This window comes from Spea bombifrons, chromosome 1, assembly GCF_027358695.1.
Source record: "Spea bombifrons isolate aSpeBom1 chromosome 1, aSpeBom1.2.pri, whole genome shotgun sequence".
Classification (NCBI taxonomy): domain Eukaryota; kingdom Metazoa; phylum Chordata; class Amphibia; order Anura; family Pelobatidae; genus Spea; species Spea bombifrons.
Window position 1 is genome coordinate 59,071,218 of NC_071087.1, and position 23,207 is coordinate 59,094,424.

Sequence of the window (23,207 nt, forward strand, 5' to 3'; positions counted from 1 at the left end):
AACTAAATATATGTTTTCCTCTCCAGCCGTGAAAGCCTCTTCCAAAATCCCCTCAAAGAAGATGATACAAGGTATGGAATGAATGTTTGTCCAAATATTGATGTTTGCATATTTATCTTTACATTTGTATGGTGTAATAGTTCAGTGATAAACATTGTATTACAATGTTAATTTGCACAGATTTAGAAGGCTTGATCTGGGCTATGTCCAATCCAGTAATATTTCTCCGACTTTTTTTTGTTTATCTTTTAGCTCGATTACCATTCAAGCGTATGAATCCTGTCTGTAAAGAAAATGATAGAATTGAGGAAGGAAAGAAAGTCAAAATCGCCCAAAATGTTTCTCCTCCGAATAAAATACACCTGCTTGATGCATCCATGGAGGACCAGGAGAATGACTATGTGATGGAAACAGAGTTGTTACTTCCTCTTCCAAAAACTGTTAATGGTAAAGGACCTATAGACCAGTATCTTACAAAAACACTGAAAACTACCCAAGTCAACAAGACTATTACAATTGACCTAACGGAGGATTCAAACAGTAGCATTTCTGAACCATGTCCTATAAATGGAGGTTCACAGATGCATTTGACAGATAGAACTGTGCTTTCAGAGTGCAAACCGCGCAGCCCAACGCCACAAGCAGAAATTGACACTTGCACAATTTCTGTGAAGACACCAGAGCGAATGGATAATATGCGTATGTTAGGACAGTCACCCAACCAAAGTGTATTGGGCGATGTGAAAGTACCTCTTGGGTCTCAGAATTCCATCAGGGGGATATCCCTTGAGGAAACTGCATCAAGTAAATTGTCGGCAGATATGCTTAAAGAGATTGACTCCTCCGAAGAAGACTCGCCTCCCCCATCTTCTACGTGTTCACCTGTTTCAGTCAGCTCCCCTGAAAATCAAGCTGATCCTCAAGAAAAGCACTGCAGTCCCTCAGCTGCGGTATCTCCTGAAAGTAAAGTAAGTTATGACCCGTCCAGGAAAATAGGGTTAAAGTATTAGCTTGCATGTAGTAAAGTAAGTGCAGATCTTGGCTCATAAATCAGTGTTGTTCACTTGCTAATGTACTGTATTTGCCTGAATATAGGCTGCACTTTCCCCTCCACAATTTTTTTTTTGGGGGTGGGGGGTTATCCCTGCTGCGGGCAAGGAGCAGGTTTAGGATCCGGGTTCCCCCCTCAATGCTGCAGGGCGCAGCGTTGTATATGTATGTATGTATATATATATATATATATATATATATATATTAGGGCTGCAACTAACTATTATTTTAATAATCGATTAGTTGGCCGATTATTTTTTCGATTAATCGGATAAAAAAAAAACAATATGCAAATTTTTCGTTTATTTAAAATAATTTAATGAACTGGATGTTAAAAAACAACTTAAAATTTACATTAACATTCTTATTTTGTTATGATGTAATAAAAAACAATATTTTCAAAGTACAAGAACCCAAACACAATATTTATGAAACAAAATAACCCCAAACATTCTGAAAAGAGGTGGACTATTACTGTTCAAGAAACTTTGCCCCAGCCCTGGCACTTTGCACCCAGCACTTTGCACTTTCCACCCAGCACTTTGCCCCCAGCACTTTGCACCCAGCCCTGGCACTTTGCACCCAGCCCTGGCACTTTGCACCCAGCACTTTGCACCCAGCACTTTGCACCCAGCACTTTGCACCCAGCACTTTGCCCCAGCCCTGGCACTTTGCATCCAGCACTTTGCACCCAGCACCCAGCACTTTGCACCCAGCACTTTGTACTCAGCACTTTGCACCCAGCACTTTGCAGCCAGCCCTGGCACTTTGCAGCCAGCCCTGGCACTTTGCAGCCAGCCCTGGCACTTTGCAGCCAGCCCTGGCACTTTGCAGCCAGCCCTGGCACTTTGCAGCCAGCCCTGGCACTTTGCAGCCAGCCCTGGCACTTTGCACCCAGCACTGGCACTTTGCACTGTGCCCCTGCACCCAGTCTCCAACTCTGCCCTGCACCCAGCCCTGCCCCCACATTCTGCCCTGCCCCCCCACTCTGCCCTGCACCCACTCTGCCCTGCACCCACTCTGCCCTGCACCCACACTCACACCCTGCCCTGCATCCCCACCCCCACTCTGCCCTGCACCCAGTCTCCCACTCTGCCCTGCACCCACACTCACACCCTGCCCTGCATCCCCACCCCCACTCTGCCCTGCACCCAGTCTCCCACTCTGCCCTGCACCCACACTCACACCCTGCATCCCCACCCCCACTCTGCCCTGCACCCAGTCTCCTGCCCTGCACCCCCACTCACACCCTGCCCTGCATCCCCTGAAACCCCACCCCCACCCCGCCGTGGACCCCCACCCCCGCGAATCGCTCTGTGCGAATGGAGCCACTCGCACAGAGCGGTTATGGAGCCACTCGCACAGAGCGAACCGCTCTGTGCGAATGGAGCCACTCGCACAGAGCGAACCGCTCTGTGCGAATGGAGCCACTCGCACAGAGCGAACCGCTCTGTGCGAATGGAGCCACTCGCACAGAGCGAACCGCTCTGTGCGAATGGAGCCACTCGCACAGAGCGAACCGCTCTGTGTGAATGGAGCCACTTGCACAGAGCGAATCGCTCTGTGCGAGTGGCTCCATTCGCACAGAGCGATTCGCTCTGTGCGAGTGGCTCTGTGCGATCTGTGCACATAGACATGAAGAATACTTACCTCCGGAACGCGTCACATCCGTCACGTAGTTAAAAGAAGGCGGAGACTGCAGAGCGTGTAGCAGAAGCGGGGAACGCTCGCGGAGGTAAGTAAAAGGAGCCGAGTGCTCCAACAACGAATCGATCACTCGATTAATCGATAACGGAAATCGTCGACAACGATTTCCGTTATCGATTATCGATTTTATCGATTCGTTGTTTCAGCCCTAATATATATATATATATATATATATATATATATATATATATATATATATATATATATTATATCTCTCTCTCTCTCTCTATCAGGGCTCGACAAATCCCAGGTCGCCATGGCGACAGAGTTTTGTCCTGGCGCCTAGGTTTTGTCAGCCTCTTACATCCAGAAACAAATGTGGATGTAAGAGGCTGAGTCACCACACGGGGGCGCTGCTGCTGTCTGCCCGCCCCCGAGCCTGAGATCACTCCCACTGAGTGAGCCTGTAGGCTGAAAACGCGGTTGCTGGAAAACCAGCAATTGTGTTTTCAGCTGCCACAAGCAACTTCAGGGAAGGGGGTTGTGTGTTGATTGGGTCCCCACACAAGTGTGGGGACCTGACCCAACACCCCCCAGCTGCCTGATCGCTCCATGAGAGCGACAGTGCAGCGTTAACCCCTTCAATGCCGCGATCGCGGCATTTAGGGGTTAATTCCCGTTTTTTACGGGGCTCTGCTGCTGGTGGTCTGCCTGGAAGCCCAGGCAGACCAGCAACAGCAAAAACGAGCCCCCAGAAGCCCTTTGATGATTCCTGTAGGCATGGAAGCCTACAGCAGTCATCAAAGACTCCCCTCCCTGCAATGGCTGGTCTAAAGAGCCAGAGGCTATATAGCCAAAGGCAGCTTCAGGGACAGGGGAGAGGGTTCTTTGGTCTCCCCATGAGTGTGGAGAGCAGCCCCAACATCCCCCTGCTGCCTGATCGCTCCATGAGAGCGACAGTGCAGCGTTAACCCCTTCAATGCCGCAATTGTGTATGACACATTTGTGGCATTGCAGGGGTTAACATTTGTCCCCACAAGCTTGTGGGGACTAAATATCAGTCAATGCTGTGCTCCAATAGAACATCAGCATTGAAAAAGTTAAAAAATAAATAAAAAATGAATTAAAAAAAACCCAGCACTGACCTGAAAGTCCAGGGTGCTTCCAGGTCAAACGCTGTGAGTTTAGTAAGTGGGCTGATGATGATCAGATCCCTCCTGACCAACTGTTAGTTTAAAAAAAATCCTGGCTCCTAACTTTTTTACCTGGCGCCTAGATTCACAACAAATTTGTCAAGCCCTGATACGATAGAGAATATATATATATATATATATATATATATATATATATATATATATTTCTCTATCGTATGCTGACTAACTGCATAATGGATACCAAGAATGTTAAAGTACATGTATTCCTGTGTATTGGGTAAAATACTGTTTTACCATTCCACTAATGTGTATTTTTTTATTTAAAAATTAATTTTTCTTTAAAATAGCACCAATTTTTTTAGGGTGCGGCCTATATTCGCGCCAATATGGTATTCTATTTTGTCTAAATGCCCATTAACGCTGCTGTCTTCCTCTTGTGAGATAAAACTGACTTAATTATACAACGTGAAGCACCAGCCCAAGCTCTACAAAGTTCATATACAATAGTATCTCTGCACATTAGCTATGCATTATGTAGGGGGGAGCTAGGCTCTCTCAGGCTTGCCAGATTAGGCTTTTTGCAGTGTAAGTTAATGTAGTTGCATGGAGTGTCTCCCCTTGCAAATCAATCGGGTAATTCTGTACAATTCTTCATATACATTGACCCCTTTCCCTGCCCCCATAATTTGCTGTGCTGTTTCAACTGAACAAGTCTCCCAACATGAGCTGCCAAGCACCTTCTGCTACCGATAGCCCTTCACCCGCCCTGTGTGCATTCACGGACACATTCCCATTAATTTTAATGGTAGGGCTTTCCTGACTAAGTGCTGTAATTAAAATCTGCCAGACGGATAGGGGTAACTAAGATAGAAGATGTGTTCAAGTAGTAGTGGTTTGTGCATGTTTTTGTTCATTAGTCACGTTCTGTGCAGAAGCCCTCTAACGTCTAGAAGACTTGTGCGGGGCCAGGGCTGTTGCCTACGATAGGACAAGGCTCAGTGTAATGGCAGATAATGGTTGTGTTTCGCAGCATATGCCATTGGGCTCTGTCGACAACTGCTTGAAATAAGATCTGCTAAGGTCTTAAAGCCCATAGTCTTTATGAGGGCATGGGATGTTATGGAGGCACACAGCAGTTGAAAGGAAAACAAGAAGCCCTTAAAACCTGAAAAATCTTCAGCATAAAATACAGCGAATTGGGCAAAAATGTAGATTAGCATGTTTTTATCTCCTTTTGTTTCAATAAGCATACCTTTTTCTGCAGACCTGGATGCTGCCATTGTTATCATGGGATATCTTAGATGACAGCTGATTCTCTAGGGCAAAGTCAAATGCATTCGTCAACATCAGTATTAAGTATTTTTAATCTGATGCTAGTATATGTTACTTTTTTCTGTGTTCTGTGGGTTTTTTGCAATTTATCCATAAGTGCCTCAGTTAATGCTCATACACCAGTTTCCCTCTTGCATCATGTATTGGCCGGTGCACATAAGTTTCAGATTGGCACCTTGCTTTTGGGGTTACATAATGTCGTTCTTCTAAACAATGATAATGTTTCAAAAGAAACATTTTTAAACATTTTGGAGTTTTATTGCCAGTGCAACTAATGGAATGTTCCTGTTTAATCTGTTGCTATAACAGTGGGACTTTCACACTTTACACCAGAATCCCACTTTATGCATACACACTACTATTTAGTTCATGATAGTGGCTCATGATGTTCCTGTTTTGATTACTGCATGTAAATACTACCCAGCTTCACACACCAGTTGGATATACAGTCTGCCATTTGTATTTGTGTTTTATTCACTGAATGGACAGTTTACAGGCCCTCTTTACTAGTGCCAACACTGGTAAGTTTTCAAAGTGGCTGAGCTGGCCATGCATAATTCAATGGGTGTGGAGACTGAAGAAATCTCACTGATGTAACCATCCTTTATACAGTGCCAGCCAAGCTCTTCACTACGGCTATACCTTTATAACGTATAGTGAACATGAGTTGAAAACAGAACGCATTCGTACCCTCCCTTTAGTGAATGGACCCCTTTTGTTTTGATCCAGAGTAAGTTTGGCCATCTCTTAAGTTACTAACAGTCCAGTTTTTAAGTGTATGGACCTTGGATTTACGTTAATTGATAATTCGGTCTGAGTTTATCAATCCAAACTCATCAGTAGACCAGTTCAGAAGAATTAATAACCTGTTTGTCGCCTTTACTTGCACCCACAAGGTCAACAAATCTTCCAAAAAGTTTATATGAAGACCCTAACGCTGCAGCTATTTGGTAGAAAAACGTTAACATTTATCTACCCAAGCAACCTATTTTTTTCACAAGTAATGCTTGAAACCATTGATAGTTTCTATAAATATGATTTAGTATAAGAAAAGCAAAACGTAAACAAAAGAAATGCAGAAAATATTTTTCACTTTTACCCATTATAAATCCTGCATGCTAATGAATGCTGCATGTAAAATCCAGAATCCACTTATATGTGCAAAAGTGCTCTGGTTGGATTTGAAAAGGCAGTTTGGAGCTTCTAGAAAATTAGTTTCCATCAATTTTACTATTTGGTTTGAATTTTTGGAGGAAAAAAACTCTCCTAAAAGACAAAACTATTTTGTTTGTTTTTTTTTTTGTCCTTTTGTAGATGTGTTTTAAATATTATGGTTTTGTTTGGTTTTTAAAGCTGTATTTTCTTCCAGATTCCTCTGCCAAAGCTGTCCTCAGAGAAGAAGAGACTGAAAGTAAGTCATAGCAAACCCTTTTCTTGAACAGCAACAGAACTCTAGATTTGCTACTACATCCTTATCTTGTACCATAGTATATAATAAAGTTTACAGTTAATGCTTGCACAGTATCTGTGACTTTAAGAAACCTACATTACGTAGTCTCTCTAGGACATGCATGTGTATGCCTCTATGTAATCATAACATTTGGGTAAGTCTTGAATGTTTAACCCCTTCAATCCCCTACGGACGTCCCGTGACGTCCAAAAAACGCCCATTAAGAAACCCCTATGGACGTACCGGTACGTCCAGCCCTTCTTGCAGCGTCACGGACACATCCCTCCCGCTGCACGGGAGATCAGGCTGTCGTTTGACAGCCTGGACTCCCCCCTGGCAGCAGAAACCAGCGTCGCTGGCTTTCTGCTGCCCGATCTCCTGTAACGGCTTCCGGCGCGAAGCCGGAAAACTGTTACAGATAGAAATGCCCGATCGGGCTTTCCCTTCCAGGTCGCGTCACCTGCAGTGGCGTCTCCAGCTTTCATATTTATGGGGGGCCAATTATAAAACAATACACATACACACACACGTTAGACGTGCATTTTTAACTACATAATATGCACTTATCTCTCTGAAGTTAGCCCCTGCTGACAATATATATAATTAGCCCCTGCAGCCAATATATATTAATATTAACCCCTGCTGCCTATATATATATATAATACTAGACCCTGCTGCCAATATGAATATAAATACTAGACCCTGCTGCCAATATATGTTAATATTAGCTCCTGCTGCCAATATATAGTAGCCCCTGCTGCCGATATACATTAATATTAGCCCCTGCTGCTGGTATATATTAATATTGGACCCTGCTGCCGATATATATTAATATTAGACCCTGCTGCCGATATATATAGTATTGGTCCCTGCTTCATATATATATTAATATTAGCCCATGCAGCCAATATATAAATATTAGGCCCTGCTGCCAAAACATATATAAATATTTGCCCCTGCTGCCAATATATTTTATAGTGAAAAAATTGGACCCTATCCAAGCATTTCCTTGGGCCCCGCTCAACGCTTCCTTGCATGCAATCACTCCCTCCGCTACCATACTAAAAAAAAGAAATATTTCCCACACTGACTGCAGATCAGGGAAAGACCGTGAGACTCAGTCCTACACAGAGAGGTCCTCTCCCCTGTAATCATCCCCAGAGTCCCTTTATCCCCTCATTCACTAAACCATACCGCTCTTTTACTTACACCCTGTAGTTCAGGTATAGATCAAATAAACAACACATGGAAACAGCACATGCAACTAAATGAGATATAAAAAAAAACAACTTGTATTTGCAGGTATACATAAATAATGTATGGAAACATAGCATTGCAGTTATAAACCAACAGAACACACAAACCCAGCATTGCAGGTATAGATCAACTGGAAATCACATGTACACTCAGCACTGAAGGTATAGATCAAACAAACAACACATGGAAACAGCACTCCAGGTATTGATCAACTGAATAAGACATGCAAATCCTATATTTGCAGGTAAACATAAATAATGTATGGAAATATAGCCGATACAGATGAACAGAATGACACAAAACCCATCTTTGCAGGTATAAATCAATTGGAAATTACATATAAACTCTGCATTAAAGGTATAGATAAAACACCCTAAATTACAGGCATAGATCACTGGTCACACACCCCAAAGCCAACCCTGGCGTCCTCACTGCCCACATAAAACCCGACCAGCACCCAAATTACATATTGTGTCAACTTTGTCCCCAAACAGCTGAACGTACGCCAAGTTTGTCCCATAAACACCTCTCCCTCCTAATCTATCCCATCTACCCCCTCTCCCTCCCAATCTATCCTATCTACCCCCTCTCCCTCCCTATCTACCACCTCTGCCTCCCTATATACCTACTCTCCCTCCCAATCTATCCCATCTACCCCCTCTCCCTCCCAATCTATCCAATCTATCCCATCTACCCCCATCTCCCTCCCTATCTATCTATCATATCTATCCCCTCTCCCTCCCAATCTATCCTATCTATCCCCTCTCGCTCCCAATCTATACCTATCTATCCCCTCTCCCTCCCAATCTATACCTATCTACCCCTTCTCACTTCCTATCTACCTCTTCTGACTCTCTAACCCCCTCCTAACTTTCTACCCCCCTTTGAAGTTCACTTACCTTGGGCTTGTCCAGCGGTGAGATCGCGAGGTCTCTGTATCCCTGGTTCTGCAGCGTGCGCGGCTTCACTGCCGGGCGCCGGATATGACGACATATACCGGCTTGAAATGCCGGCACTGCGACCAAGGCAGAGGCCTCGCGGTCGCGGAGAAGAGTGAGAGGCGCCGAACGGTTGCTGAGAACTTATTCCTCAGCGACCGCTCGGCGCCTCTCTTTCTCTCCTCCGGGTCTATTTAAAAAAAAAAAGCCGGCGTTTCAATTGGGGGGGCACACCGGGGGGCACAGCATGATGTTGGGGGGGCCATGGCCCCCTCTGGCCCCCCCCTGCCGACGCCACTGGTCACCTGGAAGTCACGGGAGGGCAGGGTACCTGTAACAGTTACCGGCAGTCCCCCGGTGCCACACATCCGGCAGTAACGTCACATGATCGCTGTGATGACCAATCACAGCGATCGTGTGACCGTTACTGCGGATGCTCTTCCTCTCTCCTCCATTATTGCGATCTGAGAGAGAGTTTTAGAAATTGGGTGGGTAGGTGTAGTGTGTAATGGCGCAACGTGTCTTCAGCGCTGAGGAGGCTTATGACTTCCTCACTCAGTCTGATGACGAAGTCACTCTGACTGCATCAGATATTGACCCGATATCTGAATCTTGCTGTGCGTCAGATAATGACGAATCAGAGTAAGATGATGATGGCCAGGTTCCATCTGCTAAAGCCAAGCGTGGAGAGCCTGACTCTAAATATAATTGGGTGCCCCCAAATATGATAGACCCAGTAATCCCTGCTTTTACTGGGACTCCTAGCATCAGATGTGACATTGATGCTAGTGAGCCAAAGTCTTTTTTCAGTGTCATGTTTGCCCCCGAGTATTTTGAGCTGCTAGCAGCTCAAAGAAACATCTATGCAGCCCAGTGTCAGGCAGCTGACCAAGGAGGCAGAAGCCAGACCTGGTACCCCACTGACCCCCATGAAATTAGAAAATTTTGGGCCCTGACCCTTATGGTGGGCATTGTGAAAAAGCCCACTATGCGATCATATTGGAGCACAATATTCCCCAAATAATGCCCGAGACAGGTACTTTGAGCTCCTAAAATGTTTACGTGACAATTCCCAATGCCCCCCTAGAGAGCACCCCCAATTTGACAGTTTATATAAGTTGAGGCCCATTATTTTTTTTCCCCAGTAAGTTTCCTGAAATTTATACCCCTGATAAAAATGTTGCTATAGACGAGTCCCTGGTCCTATTCAACGGTAGACTGAACTTCAAACAGTATATCCCGTCCAAGCGCTCAAGGTACGGTGTAAAGTTATATAAACTTTGCAAGAGTGGGACGGGATATACTCTTTCCTTCGGAATCTACGAAGGGAAGGACAGTCGCCTTGATCCCCCTGGCTGTCCACAATCTGTGGGTACTGGTGGGAAGATAGTGTGGGTCCTGCTGTCCCCCTATTTGAATAAGGGCTACCACCTTTTATAGCAGCCCAGATTTTTTTTTTTTTTTTTTTTTTAGCGCAGACCCCAGCGTGTGGCACTGTTAGGCCAACCCGCAAGGGTTATCCTAAAAACCTAACATACCCAAAGCAGAGGCGCGGCACTACCAGTGCTCTGCGCAGTCAGGAGCTGTTGGCCCTCAGGTACACTGACAAGAAGGATGTGTATATCTTCTCCGCTATACATAATAAGAGGGTGGTACCTGTCAGTGTACGTGGGGAAGGTGATGCACAGGGGCTCAAGCTTCAGTGCATCGCCGATTACAACAGGAACATGGGGGGTGTAGATCTTTCTGACCAGTGTCTGCAGCCTTACCTGGTGCTGCGTAAGACCAAGACCTGGTACAAAAAGGTGGCCATTTACCTCACCCAGGTTGCCATGTACAGCATGTGTTGTATAAGAAATGTGCCACTGGGAAAATCTACACCTTCCTAGAGTTCCAGCTCAAAATCCTGAGGCATATCCTCTTTGAACAGTCAATCCCTAATGTGCAGGATGAGAATGTCCTGCATCTTACCGGCAGGCATTTCCCTTGTACAACCCCCCCACACTGGTGCCAAACAGAAACCTCAGAAAGGATGCAGAGTCTGTTACAAAAAAGGGTATTAGGAAGGACTCCAGGTACCACTGCCCTTCCTGCCCCTCTTTTTGCCAGGAGTCTGCATCGACGAGTGCTTCATGATCTACCACACCAAGGTAGATTATTAAATTTCTGTTATACTTTTTTTTTTTGTTAGGGTGAGCCATAAGGGGGGTATTTTTAATTGGCACAATTCCATAAGTTTTTGTCCTGCAAATTCAAAAAAACATAAATAACCATATGAATAAGAAACCTATGCGTGTGGGGTATTTCCGTAATCAGGAGAGGCGGCTGAACACTTTAGGCTGGATTTCTCTGCCATAATGTATACCATGTGCATTATGTGTTGGCGAAAAAAGCGAATTAAATTATTGCTACGGCTGACTTTGGCAGTGATTGATGGCCGAATGGCTGCATGGAAAATGTCCAAATGCTCCTGGTGAAATACTCTGGTAGACTGCTTTCCAAAAACGTATACTTTTATGAGAACATGTTCTCCTGTGGGACTGCTAAGCTGCTTCATAGATAGCATTGGCTTAGCACACACCGTGATCCAGTATGCCGGCACGTTACAACTTATGCCCTGTAATGTTCAGAAAACCACAAAAAAAACTAGGCATGTGGGGTATTTCCGTAATCAGGAGAGGCGGCCGAACACTTTAGGATAGACTTCTCTGCCGTAACACATACCCTGTACAAAAAATCCTAAGAATACTACAAAATACTAAGACGCGTTGGTGAAAAAAGTGGAGGAACTAATTTCTGTGGCCACCTTTGACAGTGATTGGTGGCCAAATACCTGCATGCAGAGTGCCCAAATACCCCTGATAGGATAGCCTGGATTGTCTGCTTTACAGAAATATAGACCTTTTTGTGGGTGTTTTATTTGCTTAAAATTAGAGTTGCAGTCCCATCATACCTGAATTGATAAACTTGGATGGAATTTTCTGTCACTTTACCTAATTTTGTGAGGATTCCGAGGGAAATTTTAAAAAAAATTAGTGTTTTTTTTCACATTTTTGCTAGTTTTTACTAAATTTCTAATTCAAAATTTTCAGCTAATCATCCAACTATGGTATCAAAAGAAAGCTCTATCTCTCCTTGAAAAAACAATATATAGTTTACATGGGTACACTATTCACAGGAAAAGAGAATAATCGCTGAACCGACATAGCGCAAAAATGGCACAATTGCTCTGGGCTTTGAGGTACCAATAACCCCTGGGATTGAAGGGGTTAAATTGCCCCATATATATTTTGAAATCAAATATACTCTGGTATTTGCATGAGGAGGCTTATATCACTTGTATAATTATAAGTATTTCACTATTGACAGGAAAAAGAACATGAAGAAAAGAAGCGAAAACTACAGTCAGAGAAGGAGGAGAAAGAGCGGGCAAAAGAGGAGGCCAGGGCTGCCAGAGAGAGAGTAAAAGAGGAGGCAAAGAAAAAGAAAGATGAGGAACGAGAGCAGAGGGAAAAAGAAAAAAGAGAAAAAAAGGAAAAAGAAGATAGAGAGAAGGCTGAGAAACTTAGACTAAAGGAGGAAAAGAAAAAAGAAAAACTGGAAGCGCTTGAGTGAGTATCTATGCGCAAAATTTTTTCATTGTAATATTTACAGATTTAATATAAAAACAAAAAATACATTTATACCATTGGGGTATGACTTGTAGAAGGACATATCAAATTTGTTTGGGTAATCTTGAATAGGTCTTTTTGCATGTGTGGCTTAATATCAAACGCCTATGTTGGCACATGTATCTTGTGGGTGTCAGTGACCTTTTAAAGGTGAATACTGGTTATACTTGATTGCAAATGTCATGCTACTGGTGTGAGGAAAACACTAAATGTGCGTGTGTTTGTAAAAATAAATTTTGGCCAAATCCTTTTCTTCCAGAACACACGTACTGTCTGTATGACGTGTTGTGCTTTCTTCTGGGGTGCAGCAGCTGGTGGGTTAGGTCCCCTCTGTCTTTACAGTCCTGCAGGCCAAGGTTTTGTACCTATTCAGTCCTTATTGTTATCGAGGGCTTAAAGGGGTCATTGCTTGATGGGCCTTATGAAGATAAGTGAGGTGGAAGAATTGTTGAATCAGTTTCTCCCTTAGGGTTTTTAGATAAATGAAGCTCTCATCTACATCAGAAGGAATGAGTGCCTGTAAAGGGCCCCTACTCTCTTGGTTAATAGGTATACATTTTTATTTTGGGGGTGCATATCCTTTAACAGCTCAGAGATTAGTGAATCTGCAAATTGTTTTCAGAGCGTTGTGGAGTCTGGTAAGTCAAGTTAACGTTTGAATTGACTGTTCCAGTTGAGAATTTTTTTTTGTCGTGTAGACTGGTCTAGGAAAAAATAATTTGAACTTGTCTAATGTCCAATATGCAACTGGCTGAAGACAATACAATAAAAACTTTAATGGTTTGAAAATAACTTATTTGTGTTTTGGTTTCTTGTGTCTCCAACAGGGCAAAACAAGAAGAAAAACGCAAGAGAGAAGAAGAAAAACGTATGAAAGAGGAAGAAAAGGTAACTACCGAGACTCCTCTTGGTTTAAGTAATTCCTACTCTATAATGTGGTTTAGCTGGATGGATGAATGGCTAAAGCCTATTTCAATATGTATAATATAAATTTTTTTTTCTAGCGCATGAAGGCAGAGAAGGCTGAAATCAGAAGGTTTTTTCAGAAACCTAAAATGCCTCTGACTCCTAAGGCAAGTATTTATCCTTTGCAGTGGAATTGACTGTTAGAATGCTACAAACACACAATTATAATGATGTAAGTGCAAGAATGAAATTCCTAGCCAGTATGTAAATTTGTCCCAACCTTTGATCTTCCTGTTTTCAAAATATACATACAGTGTTACTTTTGTTTTATTCAACTTGGTCAATAGCATTTTTAAGTTCATCATTGGGGTGGATAAGTCTAATGGTGTACAGACTTTAGAGGCTAGATGCCATTAGTATGCAACTGGGACCGCACATGTATACTTACAATGTCTAGATTCTGACTTACTATGCACCTGATTTATTCTTTGCCTTAGAAATCTGCATAAAAGTAGTAAGATTTTAGTTCTGTTAGCCGTAGTTGTTTTTTTTATGTCATAATGAAATTGGTAGTTATTTTACGTCTATAACATTGGCAGTCGTTTGATACGTAAGTCATCAAAATAAGCATCCCTTTTACATGTGTTCTGCTCACTTTTGTCTTACATTCATTAATCTCACAATCTTTCTACAGACCATTGCTAGCTTTTGTGGAAAATTTGCTCCATTCGAAATTAAGAAGAACATGGCTGTGGCCCCACTGTGCCGTGTTGAATTTAATACTGATGCTTTGGAGCAGCTGGACAAGTATCTTCAGGATCCAAATTCAGAGCAGTCCTTCTTAGATGAGCTAAAGACACGCAAACCACGAAGAATGGGGCGTACTGTCGTGCCACAAGTAACCGTCATGAACAGGTGTGCAGTCTCAGTGGGTTTTGGGAACTTATAGCTTTAACTTTTAAAGTACATTTGTCTTCACCATTCCTTTTATCACTGCTGATAAATGCAATTTATATAGTGTGGCCAAGTGCACTCTGTAGTTGGTAAATGTGTGTCCTTTCTGTGGCACCCTACCTCCACTGACTCCAGAGCTAGCTTTCTACTGAATTTGGCAATATGTGCAAGTAGCTTCTAATGCAAACTCACAAGATCTGTGACTTATAACTGTCTAACGTAAAGCATTTTTTTTCCTTCTCATTTGTCCCGTACTATCCTCATTTTGGCAGTGATATGATTTGCAGTTATGTGGATGAAGTGCAAGTTGTAGAAGATTCAGATCAAGTTCCATGTAATGAGGAGCTTGTGAAACAGGCTAGTGTCCCTGAGCGTCAGCCATTTGGGAGAATGAAGCTGCTTCAATTCTGCGAAAATTACCGACCAGCCTACTGGGGAACATGGAACAGAAAAAGCGGCGTTATCTGTCCACGCAAGCCATGGGCTCTGGACACTGTGAGTCTCATTTGAAAACCCAGGCAAATGCCACAATTCTCTTTCCAAATATATAACTTCTATTTTCTTTTTTGCTTTAAGAAATTATGCTATTAAGGAATTGTAATCCAGTACCATCAAAAGGAAGAAAGCGGTTCCCTCTAGTTTGCCACAGCTCCTATGAGCTTACTATTCAGGACTGTTCCAGTATCGCTGGTTTATTTATCTGAAATTGTTACTATCGAAGTATAGTTTTTACAGTGTGAAATTGATAAGCGCAGTGTTTGTTGTAGAATGGAATTTGCCACACAAATCTCTGAATAGTATGCTTGGAGAACATAGACTATAATACAGATATAAACATGGATGGGGGTGTGCTGCTTTTGTATAGATAATGATTGAGAATCTGTAAATATACAGTTCAGTTTGTAGTGCATGTAATCTGTGCACTATAAATGCAGTGGATACGATGAGCCATGACTGTATGAAGCTAAAACTTACCTCATTGTTTGCTGGATACTTATTTGGGGGGAATACAGTGATCGCAACATAGATGTAGTTGCCATGAGCTGTCATCTTGAGTGGACCCACGTCTTGTTTTATGTGTGATGCAGACATTTAGTCTGTTTAGAATTGATTAAGGCTTTTTTTTTTTTTTTTTTTTTTTTTTAATCCTATAACTTTAGCGCTTATTTTTAATTTAGGAAATAGTTGGTTTTCTTTTAGTATGAGTTATGCCAAGTGTTGCCTTGTCTCTAAAGAGCCATATTTAATTAGAGGTAGTAGAACTTAATGTGGAGCTAAGCTATAGCTGGTATTGGAGACTGTGCCACCTTTCCCTTAATGATCTTATTTCTTTTGTTCATACCTACGTGAGCTTTTCATGAAAAAAATTGAATAGGACTAAATTTAACTTGTGTATAGTTTCATTTTTGGTTACATCCATTTTTATTTTGACTATTACATGTAGTGCTGTCTGTGTAATTCTGTCTGCTACTTTTTCATAGAGGATTTTGTACTAAGCAGGAAAAATCAGCCTATTCTGTGTTTAAGTCTGTTTATAAGCGAGGAAAGTGCTGCATGGATAAATGACTGGCACCCTAAATCCACTTTGCTTGTTGCGTACGTGATTAGTCCCTAAACCTAATTTTCCTCTGCTTGAATCTACTGAATCCGTGAGCATATTTCAGTACTCTATGAATGCAAGCTCAACTATCAGACTTGCAATAGGGGATAGGATAGTGTTAAAGAATAAGAAGGTTTCTTCTCTTTAACTGCAAGAGAAGGTCAGACCCAAGGGAAATTTGACTTGTACATTTCTAAAAACAAACTGTATTACATTTTATATTAGCAATGTTGTCAATAATGGCTTAATGTTTGCAACCATTGGATAGCTGTCAAAAATAGTCTGAAAAACACCAAGCATATCTTTAACATTCTTTGATATGTTTTTATAGAAACTACTGGATTATGAAGCGGACAGTGACGAAGAATGGGAAGAGGAGGAACCTGGAGAGTCTTTGTCTCACAGTGAGGGAGTGAGTGGAAATGTGGAATGCCAAAAAATGGAGAATGCTTTGCAAGGAGTTGATCAAAAATTTCCTGTAGTAGATGTCTCTATTTTATCTCATTGAATATAAAATAGTGCTGTATACGGTAATGTAGGCAAGCATTGACAAAAACATGGTTTTATGTCACTTTTATTCTGCTAAACCTTTCCTTATCTGCATACCCGGAGGTTGCCATTGTTGTGTGACTTTACCTACTCGTACACCATGCTGACCTGATTCATTATAGCAAAGCTAATGAAATGTCTCCTTCCCTAGATTTTCAAATTATCAATTATCAGTCAAATTATCTTGCTGAGTGTTTAACAATGAGCCATTGTATTTAACACAAGCAGTATAAGGAGGAGCCAGGGTTTATTCTAGGAGAATGAGTGAAGATAAAACAGCTAGAACATATATAGAATCTCTAATGTGCAGCTATCGTGTAATTTTAAATTATGGATCAACTAGAACTGCATTAAGAAAGGCATAATGCTTTTGAAACCTGTTCCACTAGTTTTGTTATGCTTTTGTAAGTTTGGCTTTAGATTCCCAGCACACAATGTTAAGTGAGCTGTAAAAGGGTGAGTGGGCTGAAAAGGGAGGGATATCAGTGGATGAAAAGCTCCCCTAATGTCCGATTCCCTTTTAGCTATCGTTGTTCACCCAACCTATTTAAAATGGTACATTTTGGAGCAGTTTCTGTAGAAATCAGTGGAAAGCTACTGTTTCAAATTTTAGAACATTTGCTTTCAGCCTTTGTAAATACAGTACACTGTTCACAGACAAACATAAAAACAGTCTATTTGAAATTGCATAATTAACTCAAATGATTTGTCTCCCTGTCTGAAGGATGATGACGATGAGCCCAAAGAGGAGGAGGAGGAAGATGATGATGGGTTTTTTGTGCCTCATGGTTACTTATCAGAGGATGAAGGGGGAGCATCTGATGAGGTTGGTACCAATTAATGATGGTCACAAAAACCAAGAATTCATGCAGTTTTGGTATTTACAGTATTTTCAAATCTTCCTGTTATAATGCAGGGGTAATCAAGTTCTTCTTGCCAGAGGGATTACCTGTTGGCCCATCCTAATGCAAACTTCTGGTTTTGTTTTTTTTTGCTATAGTTACGTTTAGGTGACAACCCTAGAGACAAGTCACACTAACTATGAATAGTTTAACTTCCGTAATATAGATAATTTTTAAAGATGCCTCATATAGGATGAGCCGTTCTTGTAATCGCATGATATACAGTGGTTAAAACGCCAAAAAAAGACCCAAAGCATATGTTTTGTTTTTCTCCTGTTTTTTCCCCTCAAACATCTAAACCACAGTAAAGAGAGAACAAAACATTCTCTTCCACTCCCTTTAGTACCGTATTTGCTCGATAACACAACCCTGATTATAAGATGCCCCCTGAAAAAAATGCATTTTGTTTTTGTTTCCTTTTATTTGCCTACCTGACCCTCAGTTATGCACATCTGACCTCGATATATGCCTTATACCCCCTTATTTGCCACTCTGCGTCTCCTGATATGCCTTATGCCCCCAGACTTGCCCCCCCAGTGACGTGGGGGCAGCTGGTGGATGTCTGCGCGATTCATGTAGACAACCTCCGATGCTACCTGGGAATTCCGCAGGGGCTTCTATGACTGAGCACTGAAAGGTCATCTCATGCCGGCTCCCCAACGGAAGTGTCGGGTAGCGGTGGAGGTTCTGTTCACGTCGTGCAGACAACCTCCGGCTGCCAGAGTGGATGATCTTATACCTCAATAAAATTGTAACTGTGTTCTACAAGAATGAAAGATAATATAAAAACAGGGTACTTAGCTTTTTCACCCTTCTATTCATTCATTGGAACACGTATGTGGTAGCTTCTCCAACGACTCTTCCTTCAAAAAGCACCTTACAACAGATATATGGAAAAACAGAACAAATTATGGGGATACAGCTTTAACCCCTTAATGACAATTGCCGGTCCTGGCACGGCACGGAAAAGCATGTGCTTTACGACAATTGACGTGCCAGGACCGGCACGTCTTTAAACGGGTGCAGAAAGCGATCTACTATCGCTTTCTGCACCCAAAAAGCGTTGCTGAATGCCTCGACCTCGAGGCATTCAGCAACGCCGCGATCGGCACGAAGGGGCCATCTCTGGCCCCTCCACGGGACGTCAACATCCGCCATACTTTGTATGGCGGCGGACGCCCGTTTTAAAAGCGTTTAGGAGGCGATCGACGATCGCCTCCTAAACTTAAATGGTGTCGCTGGAATGCCTCGATTAGGAGGCATCCAGCGACACCAAACACTAACCTTTTGATGGGCTGTGACCGCTCCGGCTGCCGGCAATCTTCGCCATCAAGGAAGATGGCCGCCGTCCTGTAACAGGAACCACAAATTTTAAAAGTTCGCTAGATGGTCCAGACCATCTAGAGAACTTTGGCTCCACTTGCAGGTTGAATACAGGTACTGCATTCACCATGCAAGTCAATGGAGCCCAGCTTTCTAATCAGTGTGATTAGTAAAAATAAATTAAAAAATAAAATAAAATTAATAATAATTAGAAAAAAATAGTAAAAAAACAGTAAAATGTAAAAATCATTTCCCACTGATGTCACTATCAGGGGAACCTCCAAGTTGAAAAAAAATGTTATATTTTTTTTAAAAAAAAATAATAAAAAAAAAATATATATATATATAAAAAATATATATTTTTGTGAGCAAGTCCTAAAATTAGCATATTAGCTTAAAACAATTCTCGCATGGAAAGAGTTAAAATACTGGCATATTAAATGCCCGTGGGGTGTCTACTTTTAAAAAATGTATGATTTGATGGGGTAAATTGAATGGGCCAGGTTCAACAACGTCCCAATTAACACGGGGGAAAGGATGGCCACACATCTAATTTCCAATTAGAAAAATGCACACGTACCAAATGTGGCCTTTTAGTTCCCCCCAAAAATGACACACCCATGCATGTGGGGTATCACTGCACTCAGGAGATGTTGCTGAACACATTATGGGGTGTCGTGTGACAGCGGCATATACCAGGAGCTGTAAATTCATACATACAGTAGGTGTGTGTGGGAAAAATGCACACACAAAAATATTACTGCAAACTTTGAAAAAATGCTGGTGGTAAAATGTGTGCATGCAAAGAGTTAAAATACCAGCATTTAAAATACCCTGTGGTGTCTAGTTTTGAAAAATATATGGTTTTGTTGGGCACACTGAAATGGCCCGACTCAAAGATGTACCAAATAGGGCATGGGCAGTGGATCCCAAATGCCAAAGTTCAACATTGAAAAAAGCGCATGCCCCAAATGTGGCCCTTTTGCCCCAAAACAGCCAGGCAAAATCATTCATGTGAGATATCGCTGTACTCAGGAGATGTTGCTGAACACATATTGGGGTGTTTTGTGATAGTGACATATACGAGAACATTTTAATTCATACCTGAATTAAAATGTGTGTGGAAAACCAAATGCAAAAAAATGACTACCACAAAGTTTGACAAAGACTGGTGGTAGATATGGTGCATGGAAAGAGTTAAAATACTAGCATTTGAAATACCCTGGGGTGTCTAGTTTTCAAAAATATATGGGTTTATTGGGCACACTGAAATGGCCCAGCTCAAAGATGTACCAAATAGGGCATGGGCAGTGGATCGCCAAATGCCAAAGTTCAACATTGAAAAATGCGCATGCCCCAAATGTGGCCCTTTTGCCCCCAAACAGCCAGGCAAAATCATTCATGTGGGGTATCGCTGCGCTCAGGAGATGTTGCTGAACACATATTGGGGTGTTTTGTGATAGTGACATAAACGAGAACATTTTAATTCATACCTGAAGTAAAATGTGTATGACAAAACAAATGCAAAAAAATGACTACCATAAAGTTTGACAAAGACTGGTGGTAGATATGGTGCATGGAAAGAGTTAAAATACTAGCATTTGGAATACCCTGGGCTGTCTAGTTTTCAAAAATATATGACTTGATGGGGTAAATTGCATTGGCCGGGTTCAAAGATACCCGAAATGGCACAAGGGGGGAAGAATTACCAGATTTGGAAAAAATGGCTTTGAAATAGCAAAACGCTACCTGTACTTATTGCCCCATAATGGGTAGAAAAAAGCAAAAAAACATAAAAACATTGGGTATTTCTAAACTCAGGACAAATAGTAGAATCTATTTAGCAGGTTTTTTCATTACCTTTTATAGATGAGTAAAAGATTTTTCAACTAAAAGTTAGAAACAGTCATTTTTTTCTAAATTTTTCACCATATTTTATAATTTTTTTAATAGTAAATAATATGATACAATCAAAACAATGTCATCTAAAGAAAGCCCTTCTTGTCCTGAAAAAAACAATATCTAATGTGTGTGGGTTCAGTAAACGGGAAAGAAGAAAATTACAGCTAAACACAAGCAGCGCAGAAATGTTAAAAAGGCCATTGTCACAAAGGGTACAAAAAGTAAAATCAGCCTTTGTCTCGAAGGGGTTAAAAGTACTCTGTAAAAAGAATAAAAACCACAAATGGTGCAATAATGTTTAGAACAGCCCCCACTAGTTGTGCCACACTCACAAGATTGTATTTTTAAAGCTGTATCCCCAGAATTTGTTCTGTTTTTCCATGATTATAAGACTACCTCAAATATATACGAAGAGGGGTATTTTTTTGAGCATTTGCTCTTGGAAAAAACCTTGTCTTATGATCGAGCAAATACTGTAAGTACCTTAGATTTGGTAGTTAAATGTAGATTGCGCACACACAGCCCATGTAGGTGTCGGTGAATAACACAATTTAATACAGCTTAGGCATGCACAAAGTGATTGTATTAAACAAATATAGGTAAGAAATACACGTATCCAAGTATGGCACCATGGTGCCCACCCTCTTATGGACTACAATTCCCATTAGTCTTCTCTTGTCACTATGGTAGCAAGCAGCTATATTGGCTGCTTTCGTTATGGAACTGACGGCTTAGTGCAGTAAGGTTCTGCTGAGACACTTATAAAATTTAAAAAAATCTTAGGATTCATTTCACATTAAACAGAATGCTTATAGTGATATTGGCCAGGAAAAATGTAGTGTGTGTAACATAACCAAGAAGTAAGCTTTTTGGAACATCAGAGTAATAACTATTTGGGTCTGTGGGGGGTAAAAAAAAGTCTGAAGTGTAGCATGTTTGTTTTTTTTTATTTGTCTTTGCAGGAACGTGCAGACCCAGAGAACGAAAAGGTGAGACAGTGCCTTAAGGCAAAAGAGTGGGCTGAGCTTCTATCTAAAGGAAAGAAATTCCGTGTGCTGCAGCCTGTGGTGATTGGCTGTATATGGCAAGATAGCCGTGAAGCAGAGGTTAGACGGCTACAGAAATTCACTGTCTGTATTCTGGAGTCTCCCTCAGCTGAAGAGGAGGTGACACCGGAAACAGTTTCCTGTCGGAAACTGAATGATCGACAAAGTAAGTGGTTGTGGTGAAACTCTATAGTCTATAGATCTATTACTCAAAACATGCTGTAATAAACATGTCGAGGCATAAAAAGTAACACATTTCTCTTCTCTGTGCCAAGTTCTATCCCAGCTTCTTCCTTTACTTCATGGAAATGTCAATGGCAGTAAGATGATCATCCATGAGTTTCAAGAGTGCTGCCGTATGGGTCTATTTTCGGAAGCAGACACCAGCATCACAACAGAAAGTGTGGCTACAAGTCCCAGCAGTCCCAACTCTGCAGCACCTCAAACACCCAATATCACAATTCCCTCTAAAGCTCGTTTGAAACGCATAATCTCTGAGAACTCTGTATACGAGAAGCGTCCAGATCACCGTATGTGTTGGTATGTCCATTCAGAAGTTCTAAAAAGCTTTGAGCAAGAACACTTGCCTGTGCCCTGCCAGTGGACTTATATTACCCACGTGAACAACTCTAAGGAGGACTCTGGTACACCTGTTGCCTCTATGCAGATCCAAACGGTCTCTAGTAAGAGGAAATCTGCAGGCAGTATGCCTATCACTAAATTCATGAAAAGAGCCAAGGAGATAAGTAAGGTGAGTAACTGATACTTAATGCAAAAAGTTCCAGTTTTCTGCAGGTGTAGAGCCTACATCCATACTACTGCCTTATCTAAAGAAAAGAAAACAAAAAAAAAACTAGTGACCTTATCACCTTTTTAAGAACCTGTTAAGTGTAAAATACCAGGGCTTATTTTCCAGATTCTGTTATATTTATATATATATAGATTACTCCTTTTGTAGTAGGAAGGTTTTCTCTCTATTTAATCAGCCTATTGACACGCTTAGTTTTTACCAAATTTTACGTTGGCTCTGTCACTTTTCAGAATGCAGATTTTTACAGTTCTATACCCTCAATAAACCTAATATGTTCGTAGCTCTGAACTGAAAATATTTTAAAAACGTACTTAAGATGCATACCAGAAGATCAGTGGTTATAATTGGCTAATGTGACATGCATTGTAGCTCTGTATAAGGAGAACTTCAAGATTGTAAATTAATGCTACATAAGACATTTTTCACATCTACCTAAAACATTTGCAAAGTAAAAAATGCTTTTAAAATTTGATATATATTTTTTCTAAATGAAATCAATATTTGATATTACCACCATTTGTCTTTAAAACAGCATCAAGTCAGAAATTTTAGATGTGTAATTAGGTGCATAATTAAACTGTCTTCAGCGACCTCACTTGGTTTAATGTCAAGTCTTACACCATGTCAAGACTGAGCACAGCAACAAGACACAGGGTAGTTATACTGCATTAGCAAGGTCTCCAAATCATACATTTTAAGGCAGATGGAGGTTTCA

The 23,207-nt window shown here is 41.5% G+C and overlaps 1 protein-coding gene across 1 annotated transcript in view; it reads left to right on the forward strand.

Moving 5' to 3' along the window:
• The window catches only part of CHAF1A (chromatin assembly factor 1 subunit A), a 31,073-nt gene that overhangs the window by 2,406 nt on the left and 5,460 nt on the right, over positions 1-23,207 (forward strand). Inside the window, exons 2-13 of the mRNA XM_053461762.1 lie at positions 27-71; positions 253-968; positions 6,553-6,594; positions 12,198-12,439; positions 13,327-13,387; positions 13,504-13,572; positions 14,100-14,320; positions 14,632-14,854; positions 16,291-16,371; positions 17,233-17,334; positions 21,598-21,847; positions 21,957-22,432. Coding sequence (XP_053317737.1) covers positions 27-71; positions 253-968; positions 6,553-6,594; positions 12,198-12,439; positions 13,327-13,387; positions 13,504-13,572; positions 14,100-14,320; positions 14,632-14,854; positions 16,291-16,371; positions 17,233-17,334; positions 21,598-21,847; positions 21,957-22,432 — 2,528 coding nt within the window. The remainder of the gene's footprint in view (positions 1-26; positions 72-252; positions 969-6,552; positions 6,595-12,197; positions 12,440-13,326; positions 13,388-13,503; positions 13,573-14,099; positions 14,321-14,631; positions 14,855-16,290; positions 16,372-17,232; positions 17,335-21,597; positions 21,848-21,956; positions 22,433-23,207) is intronic.